This window comes from Gorilla gorilla, chromosome 16 (assembly GCF_029281585.2).
Source record: "Gorilla gorilla gorilla isolate KB3781 chromosome 16, NHGRI_mGorGor1-v2.1_pri, whole genome shotgun sequence".
NCBI lineage: Eukaryota > Metazoa > Chordata > Mammalia > Primates > Hominidae > Gorilla > Gorilla gorilla.
The window spans coordinates 69,894,188-69,904,248 of record NC_073240.2 but is presented as its reverse complement, the minus strand read 5'-3'; the positions used below and the strand labels follow the sequence as shown (position 1 = coordinate 69,904,248).

Genomic DNA, 10,061 nt, shown 5'->3' with positions numbered 1-10,061 from the left:
ATGCTGCCCCAGCACCTCATGAGGACTGTGCTGGCATCTGCCCCTTGTATTGGCACTATGGGCCTGTGTGTTTCCCTCTCACTCTAGGGCAGGGCCTATGCTTCATCTTGGTATCCTTGTTAACTGATACAGTGCCTGACACAAGGTGGACACTCAGCCAGTGCCTGTGGGGTGAATGAATGAATGAGTGGTTCTCTAATGGTGACAGGGTAGGTCTCACCTGATTTAGTAGGGCTTTCCTCCCTGGGAGTTCAGCCTCAGTGTGGCTCCGGGTGGGGGGTCAGGTGCTTTATGGAGCCCTTCTGCCCTCTGCCCCTAAAGCCAACCTTATTTCCTGCTCACTGTCACCATCATCCTCTTCTCTAGAGCCGGAATCCCCTAGGAGCATTTCCTTGTTTTCCTCCTCTAGAGAAGAAGAGCCCAGAGCCAAGGAGCAGAGGGCTGCAGAGCATGGCTCGGATTTGATAAACAGGCAGGAGATTTCAGCAGCAATCAGGAGAGGAAATCACACACATTATCCCCGGAATTCATAATGCAGCGCTAATGAGCTGGAGGGGCTGGGAGTTGATCTCCACCCACCTCTTGCAGCCCAGGATCATCAGTGTTTGGAGAAGGATGCAGGGAGGGGCAGTGCCATAGCCTGATGGTCCTCTCAGGAAGGGAAGGCATTTATTAGGCCTCCAAATGTGGCTTGGTCACAAAGGACATGAAGATGAGGGGCTGCAGAGACCTCCAGGGGGCAGTGGAGCTGCGGAGGGGTGCGTGCAAGGTGGGGGACCCACAGCGACCTCCCTGTTGAATAACCTTTCCCTGAGAAAGTCCTAATGTCTGGGAAATTTCTAAATCACATTATCATTGAATTAGTATCTATTGAGGCTTGTCATAGGCAGGAACAATGATCAGCATTTATTGAACCTTTGTGCCCCAATGCTGATAGTTTACAGTTGTACCTTATCCAATTCTCTACCTCCTCCCCAAATGCACATACTCACACCATGTGCACTCACATACATTCTCACACACCATGCCCCCTCCTACACATACTCTCCATGGTGAGGTGGGCATTGCTGCCCTCACTTTACAGGGTACAGGAAGAACAAAAACACCAAGCATTTCATGACTTCCTGTCATCACACAACTCCTGGCATGTGCACCCCAGGGGATTGACTCCAGGTACCCGTGCTCCTGTCTGCACTTACTGTCTGCCGCTTCCCTGTTTTATTTTCTGAGAGCACTTACTCTCCGTAATGTCATTGTTTATTCATCTGTTTACTTGGTTTTTGCCTGCCTGCCTCCATAGAATGTAATTGTGATGAGGATGATGACAGACAACATTGACTGAAATATACTACATGCCAGGCACTGCGTTAAGCACCTCATGTACATTCACTCATTTAATCCTTGCCATTACTCTACCTAATAGTACCAATCTTATGATCATCCCCATTTTACAGGTGAGAATGCATTTACTGGGCTAAGGCCTGGAATACAGGAATGAGTATGGCTTGGATCCCCATCTGATCAAATGAGGCAGTGGCTTCTTCCCTCAGGGTAGCAACGCCTTGGGGAGAACACACTCCTGCCACGCCCCTGCCAGTCATATCTCCCTCCTCCCACTCTTGGCCCGCCCTAGAATGGGGCTTTCAGGGGGCTCTGTTGAGTAAAGCAGGTCAGTAAAGCCCTCTCAGGCCTTTGGGCTAACTGTCCGCATTCAGTGTCCCTCTGGCCTCTTTCCTCTGTGGCATCTGGCAAGGGCCCCAGGCTCCTGGCCTGGTTGTTCACGCACAGAGTTATCCACAGACACCAACTGCTGGGTCCCCCGCCTGCCCCATTCTGCTAGGTGATTGATGGGGCCACTCTTGCTCTCAGTCCCAGAGAGCTCCTTTGAATAATAACTTGGCAAAATTACCTCTCTTTTTGCTTTCCCTATCTCTGATTCATTTGCTTTTTAAGTCATTCATCTCTTTTGAGTTAGAAGAAGAATGAGGAAGAGAAGGAGGAGGTAGCACAAAGGAACCAGGCACCATGAGCCCCGCCTCCTCATTTTTTTTTTTTTTTTTTTTGAGAGGTAGTCTCCCTCTGTCCCCCAGTCTGGAGTGCAGTGGCGCTATCTCTGCTCACTGCAAGCTCCGCCTCTCAGGTTCACACCATTCTCCTGCCTCAGCCTCCCAAGTAGCTGGGACTACAGGTGCCAGCCACCACGCCTGGCTAATTTTTTTGTATTTTTAGTAGAGACGGGGTTTCACTGTGTTAGCCACAGCGGTCTCGATCTCCTGACCTTGTGATCCGCCTGCCTCAGCCTCCAAAGTGCTGGGATTACAGGTGTAAGCCACTGCACCCGGCCCCCACCTCTTCATTTTACCAAGGGAGAGCTGGAAGCAGCTCTGTCACCAGCCTGTCCCATCTTAGTGTGATTTTAAGGTGGAGTGCACCTCTGCACTTTCTAGGGTTTGCAAATTCAACCTGATCCCTGGCTATGGAATGAAAGCATGTGTGAGAGATCTAGAGCTAGAGCTGGGGGGAGGCGGGATGTTTCTAGGGCCCCTGAAGGTGCACCTTGAAAGGCAGCCAGCTGCTCTACCCACCTATACCACTGGTCCTGTCTGCCTGTGGGGATGGTGGGATGTTCTCACCCTTGCAGGGGAGCAGCAGAGAAAATAGGGAAAGGAATGAGATGGAGGCTCAAAGGAGTCACAGCAGCTCACCAACACTTATTCTGATCACAAGGCACTGGGGAGACAAAGCCCACAAGGAGTTCACAGACAAGTAAGTAGGCAAATACAATACCGTCCAATACATGTGTAGGTACAAGTAGGTACGTACAGTACAATCCTACGGAGCAGGCTGTTTATTCTGCGATGGGAGGGACCAGCAAGGAAGTCTTTACAGATAGGCTGATGATAAAGTGTTCCGAAATCTCAATCTGAAAGTGGGGAAGGGTGCTCCAAGTGTCAGGCGATGCAGAAGCAAAGGCTTGGAGGTGCGAAGCTGCACAGTGTCCTGGGGGAGCACGAAATGATGTTATTTAAAGTAAAAAAAAGAGCAAGGTGGATATTGCCAAGACCTGAGAGGTAGGCAAGGGCCAGGTAATACTGGCTGTAATGGTAGCAGATCTTCCTCTCGGGCTTATGTGGGGGAGGGCTTGTGTACCAGACTCAGGAGTTTGATGGCTGTAATAGGAGAGTCCTCCAAAAAGAAGGTGTGCAGTCAGACCCACAGCAGTGTGTGGAGGATGGATCAGAGCCAGGCTGGAGAAAGGAAGACCAGTTAGCCGGGTGGTCTTCCAAGCTTCCTTTCCGGCCAACTGGTCTTCCTTTCTCCAGCCTGTCTCTGCAGCACCAGTTCAGGCAATAGGCAATTTAAGGACTGAACCAAGGCAGGGCCAGTGGGGAAGGAAATGTGCTTGAGAAGCATTTAGAATGCCACGTTGACAGGCTTGATGATTGGCTGAAGGAGGAAGATGGGGGAGATAGAGGAGCCAAGGGTACCTCATGGGGTCACCAGCTGAAACAGACCATAGCAGTGGAAACATTCATGAAACACGCCAAGCACCTACTAGGTGGTGACGCTATTCTAGTCACTGGGGACACAGAGACAAATCATTCACTGTTCTTGAACATTCTTTAGGGTTATTTAAAGACAAGCTTAATCTGTATTTATAAACTCATGTCCAGCCAAATTTGGGTAAATCTCAGAAATTTTTTTCCTTTACCAAAAAATGCATCCTTTTCTTCCCTGCCACACTAAAACTCACTACCTGTCTTTCTTTTTTTCTCCAGCAGGCTACACTCACACAGCTAGGGTAGTTTAAGAGGGCCCATTTGTCCCTGAGTAGTATTAGGGCAGCCCTTTTGGGGCCATGGCTGGGTGGCTAAGGTTGGAGGCTGGAAGCTTCCTTGAGAGTCAAGTCTCTTTCCAGCCATTTCTGCCATTCAGGTTCAGTATTTTTTCCCCTGGGATGAATTTCCTCATAAAATAAATGTCTTGTCTGAATTAATCTTATTTTTAAAAGGAGAGAGTCATCATATTGTAAAGACAGATCATAAAAAGATGCATCAATCTGTCAGGAAGGCTGCTTAATATGAGTATTTGTTTAGCACAGACAGTGTGCCCTGAGGCATCTCAACTCCCAGGCTGGGCTGGTGCTGGGCTTAGCCCCTGTGCACACAATTTCACGTGTATGCCCACGGCCTCCACAGTCCTTCTGGACTAGTTTTGGGCCTGGACAGGGCATTTTATTTTAATACTTAGGCCATTCAGGGCCAGCAGCATATTGATAATGGGCACTATAGGAGCCTCCCTTTTTGAAGAGCCCACGGAGTGACCCCTGACGTGGAGGGCCAGTCCCCTGGCTTAGGCCTGAAATACTTTCACTTGATACCAAATCAATATTCAGGATCTTAGACAACACTGCAGATAATCTCTGCATTTTGTTTTACTCTTAAAAAATAGATACAAGCCATACAAAAGTACATAAATTAAAAAGTAAAATATCACATGAGTAATACAGGAAGTGAAACCTTACTCAGGTAACACACAAATACAGGAAACAGATAAGAGGAAAACATTCAAGTCCTCCTTTGCCTCCTCCACAGTTAACCACTGCGAACTGCTTGGCATTTGGGCATCATCGGCCATCAGCAAGAAAACGCATCAGGATGGCTGGCTGACTTTTCTCCTTTCACCAGATGTTAACAATGCTGTAGACACATCTGGGCCCCCAACAGATAAGGGCTGTCTGGGCCCAAGGCAGATTAAGGCTGGCTTCTAACTGTCTTTCCGTGTATTTTTATCTATTTATCACCACACGATATACATATGTCATTTATTTTCTGTGTTATAAATAGGATTATATCAAACACTTGGTACTTGTTTTTTTTTTTTCTTTTACATGACATCCTATTTGGGGTTTCTTTTTACAATAAAACTATAATATTAATAAAAACTTAAACTTTACAGAAGGGCAAAAAGTAAAACAAAAACAAAAACACAAAATCCTTTCCTTCATTGTATCCCTCCATTCCCATTCCCCAGAGCACACAGATAAATATATTTTCATGTATCCTTTTAGAAATGACAAGTGCTTAAACGCATACATACTTGATCTGTTCACTTTATAATAAGAAAGTGAGAACTCAGAGAGGTCAAATGATACACCCAAGGTCACACAGCAGACTGCGGCAGAGGCAAGCGTAGGACTCAGTGCCCTGCCTCCCAGAGGGCAAAGGTTTGTCCACTGTGTCTCCAACAGGTTGGCCCAGAGCCAGTCTCGGCTAATGTTCCTCATCCCTCCCTACCTTCAACCTTGTCTGCCAGCCTGGTGACTCTCCATGTTGCCCATGCCCCTCCCCTCCCACGAATGCCCCAGCTCAGTGTATTAATAGCCTGCACTTGTGCCGCTCGTCCAGGAGGGCCCTGCCTGATTGGTCATTTCAGGAATGCCTGCTGTCTCCGTCAGCGCTGTCCTCACAGAACAGTGCAACGGCACCTGGCAAAGTGGTTCAGTGGGCTTGTGTTTGTGCTTTTGTTCCCCAAATTACAAGTGACAATTAGGTGCAAAAGACTCTTTGTAAGGATAATTCCATTTAAGTAACCCCTTGCCCTGGGAGGAACCGACATCTGGTCTACACTCTGTGCTAGGCTTTGAGTCCCCATGTCTGGCCTTGGGGAGTTTGCAGCTTCATGGGGGAGGATGGGCACACGTGCCGATAACTGGCCTTTGCTCCTTCTCTCTTCTCTTTGCGTGTGTCAGCCTTATCTGTCGTGGGCCCAGATGTTTCTACAGCATTGCCAACATCTGGTGAGAGAAGAAAAGTCAGCCAGTCATCCGGATGCATTTTCCTGTTGATGGCCGATGATGCCCATCTGCACATCTGGGAAACATCCAGATGGTCAGACCATGCGTGCTGTACACTCACATGTGTGGTCCTGCTGCCTTCGATGACATGTCCACCGAGGCAGACAGAACCTGGACCTGTGAACTCTCCCCAAGCCAGGCCTGTTCAGTTCAACTTGACCTCACCGATGGACATTTTGTTGCAAGCAGAAAAGAGGAAAGCCCAGAACTGGACACTGGGTATGGGGAGGGTAGAGTTTTTGGGGGAAGGCAGCGGCAGTGAGAAGCTGCCAGCTAGAGAAACTGACCTTGAACATGAAGTCTCTTGACTTCACAGAGATGGAGCCTGGAGGTTTTGCCTCTAGTGGGGAGCTTTGGAACAGGGCGTTGTCTTCCCAGCCCCTTTCCCTTTGATTAACTGCCACTCACGGACCAGTCTCATTTCCTGGGAAATAAACCCGCTTGAGATCCGTGATTCTGCAGCGCCCTCTCGTGGGCAACTGGAATCTGTCTGGAGAGAAAACCTCAGGACACGGGCATATGGTCGTCACACATGTGGGCATTCACGTATTTTAGAATCGTATGTCCAAGTCCTTCCACCTGCTCCCACCCACTATATTATTAAGTCCTAAACGAACAGCTGACTATTTGTATATGCGGGTGGGAGCCTGGTGGAAATCTGTTACGAGAGAGCAAAGGACTGAGGACAGGGCTCAAATGTGTTAAGGTGGCGTAGACAGAGATGGGAAAGAATCCAAAACGGTGACATGCATGTGTGTGTGCATTGAGTGCATGTGTGAGACATCCTGTGCTAAACAGATTCTGCCACGTTTCCAAATGATTTGGCACAGCCTGTTTACATCCTCCAACCTTAAGTCAGAACACCCTCTTTAGTTTCCTTCTGTGCCCCAGAGAGCGTTTTGTCCAAGCCTTCCCAAGCCTGATGAAGAGAGGAAAGTACAGACTCAACAGAGGGAAAGAGGTTCCAAGAGTGTGTGGCCTCAGGCTGGTAAAACTCCAGGTGTGAGTTTCCCTGGTGAGTTGTGTGCCTCCCCAGGCTTGCTGGAAATTAAACACGATCTGGTTGGAAGGCCCCAACACCAGGTCTCCTGGCCTTGCTGACTCCCAGTCCAGGGAGATGGAGGCTTGGTGCAAGCACGAGCCCCGCTTTCCACCCACCCAAACCGAATTAGCCTCTCCTTGACTGCAGGCCCCACTCCTCCTCTCGTATTCTTCTTCCCGTTCCTCCTCACATCTTAAAGATGACATCCTCACTCCCATCCTGCTCTGTCCCAGTCCTCAAGGTATGTTTTGCCTTCCCCTTTCCAGGGCCTGCCTCAGCGTCTTCCTCCACCATCCCCTTCCTATTGCCCCTTTCAGAAGAGAGCTTTCCCCCACCTTCATTCTTCCATCCACCCAACTGGCTCATCCCCTGCACATCACAGCCACCCCCACTGCTGCATCCCAGCCCCACCTTAGATAAGGGACATCATCATCCAGGTTATGATCTGGCTTCTTTACCTCCCCCTTCCCAACCATGGACTTCCAACCCATGGAAAATAAAGGTGCCAGCTACAATCCCATTGGAAAGTGCCTGGTTCCAACCCCATGATGGCAGCCTTGGGGAAGGGTGCTTTACACTGTCAAGAAGAGAACCTAGCAGGACTGACTGCAAGTGGAGGATGCCCAGGAAATGTGGGGCTCACAGGAGCTCATGGTGTGGCACAGATGGAAATGTCCAGCTCAGATGGAGGAGGTGAGGCCCACCCTGTCCTCTGCCCAGGGCCGCTCCTCCCCACAGTATGTGCTGAGAGAGCCTTTGCTGCCTCTGCTGTTCCCTCCTGCCCAGACAGGGACAGACGCAAACAGAGGCTGGAAAACAGAGACAGAGGGAGCCAGGATAAAGAGAAATGATGTAGACGCATGAAAGCCTGGAGCAGCAAGGAGCTGTACTGAGGTGGAATGTCTTGAGCACTTGGCGTCTCATGTCACCTCACAGCAACTGTGACTGACGGATGGTATCAGCTTATTTCACAGATGAAAATAGCAGACATGGGGAAGCTTCCAGGGCCACACAGCCAGGGTGTGGCTGAGCTGAGCTTCCAGGCTTAGCCCGCTTCATCCCCAGGCACTTGGCCTTTCCACGACAGAGAGAGGCACACAAAGAGGCTGTCTCCATCCTGTTTCTCAAGCGACTCAGCACACAGAAAGAAGGAAGAGGCCAGCATACAGAGCCCAGAGAGGCTCTGAGGGACGCGCCAGGAGAGAGGGAGATGGGGAGACAAAGACACAAGGAGGGGCAAGGAAAGATGCTGCTTATTTCTCCCTATGCAAATGGATTTGGTGGAAAATACATATTTCAGGTTTCATTCCCAGATCATCAGAATCAGAATTTCTGGTAGTGGGACCAAGGAATATGCATTTAAAGAAGGCTCCTCCAAGTGGCAAGGTGTGCTGAGATATTTGCACCTAACTTGAAAATGCATCCAAAAAATCAGATAAATTGACAGATGGAAAGAGGGAGGAGGAACTGATGGATAATATGTGATAAACAGAGCAAATTATTAACTGAGGAGTCTAGAAAGTAGGCAACACTGTTCACTGTATGATTCTTCTCACTTTTTGTATGTTTGAACAATTTTATAAGATGCCGGAGAAATAAGCTTCCAAATGACTGTGATGATTGGGCAGGTTTGGGACCATGGATGTGGGGGAAGGCTCCGTTGGAAAATGTTTGGAGGAGTGGTTGCCCTCTGCCCCCTCGAACCCCACCCCCAAGCTCCCGTGACCAGCCTCTGGTTTCCTCACTTTCACAGAAACCCCAGAATCTACAGCAGACTGAACAAGGCACTGTCTCTTCCCCTGGGTTCTAGAGGAAGTTCATCTGCCCCTTGGGGTCTCCTGTTCTCTCTGTTGAGCAGGATTAGGGGTCCCTAGGCTTTGTCTTATTGGGTGGGTCATCTGAGGCTGGTCCCTGTGGGGGCATTTATACTAATGCGATGAAGCAGACCCATGGTGTGGACTTGGGGCAGAGCTTGGAGAGGTGAGGCTAGAAATTCTCTTGGAAAAATCTGAAGCCGAACTTCTCACAGTGGCCCTTCAGCACCTTGGCCAGAGCTGGGGAGCCACAGAAGAAGACCTGCACCTTGCCCTTCTTCTCAGCAGCCACTTTCTGGAACACCTGGAGTCAGTGGGGTTGAGGAAGAGAAGAGGGAAGATAGGTGGAGCTGCTGACTCACCAGTGACACAACCACCTGGAGGTAACAACATAACGGGTCGGCAGCAATGAGCATTCCCATTTTACACAGGGAGCTGCATGGCACAGCTGCTGGGTTTTACAGCAGAGTTCAACACTCAGCCATTCAACTAAGAGCCATTTGTTCAGCTGGCAACACGACCCAGAACCCCAGGTAGAGGACCAGGGCCAGAAATAAATAAAACCCAGGCCCTCCACTCAAGGATCTGCAACTGTGGGAGACAGGCACTAAATTAGACACGCAGAGAGATGCATACAGTGCTCTGGGACTCCCATGGGAGTCTGAACCTGGTGTTAGTCCCCAGGGCTGGCCACCCTGCTGTGATTTAAATATCCTTCCTGATGTCAGTCTTTCCCCCAGTGAGGACCCTTTTCTACCCCAAATTCTGCTTATGAATTGCCTTTTTCTGAAAGTCCTCTTTGATGCCCAAGCACTCACCACGGACATTCCCCTCCCACTCAGCTGTCATGACCCAGGCATGGGGTCATCTGCAGCACTTTTAAAAGCAGCACCTTCTGGGCCACTTCCTGCAAACCGCATACCCTGACAAGTAAGTGTTCAGGGAAGAAAAATAATAATAAAACCAATCTGAGAAATAAAATAAAAGGATTGCAAACGATTTCATGTCTCTGTGCCTCAGTTTCCCCATTTGTAACAGGAGATGATAAGATTTAGTGTTTTTCCAGGTCCCTGTCCACTCAGGCCTTTTGACACTGGTCCATAGGGAGTCAAGGCTGCAGGGGTCTTTGAGGTCATAGAGACTAACTTCCTCTCTGAACAGATGGAGAAACTGAGGCTAATGATGGAACAAAGTCTAGTGATAAAGCCAGTGTAGGTGCCCTGTTTACCTTTTACACCATGAGGTCCCTTCTGGACTCTGGACTTAACCTCACACTTTGCCCCTGACAGCTTGGGCCTCGTCTCCCCACCGCTGCCTCGGGCTCTCAGCTTCATCCATACCTGCAAGC

The 10,061-nt window shown here is 49.4% G+C and overlaps 1 protein-coding gene across 3 annotated transcripts in view; it reads right to left on the bottom strand.

Annotated features, from left to right (window-relative positions):
• Positions 1–8,445: 8,445 nt before the first annotated feature.
• The window catches only part of NOX5 (NADPH oxidase 5), a 42,609-nt gene continuing 40,993 nt past the window's right edge, over positions 8,446–10,061 (bottom strand). For all 3 annotated transcript variants that reach the window (XM_055363161.2, XM_055363162.2, XM_055363163.2), the window contains exon 16: positions 8,446–9,017. In XM_055363161.2, coding sequence (XP_055219136.2) covers positions 8,886–9,017 — 132 coding nt within the window. In that variant the 3' untranslated portion in view covers positions 8,446–8,885. The remainder of the gene's footprint in view (positions 9,018–10,061) is intronic.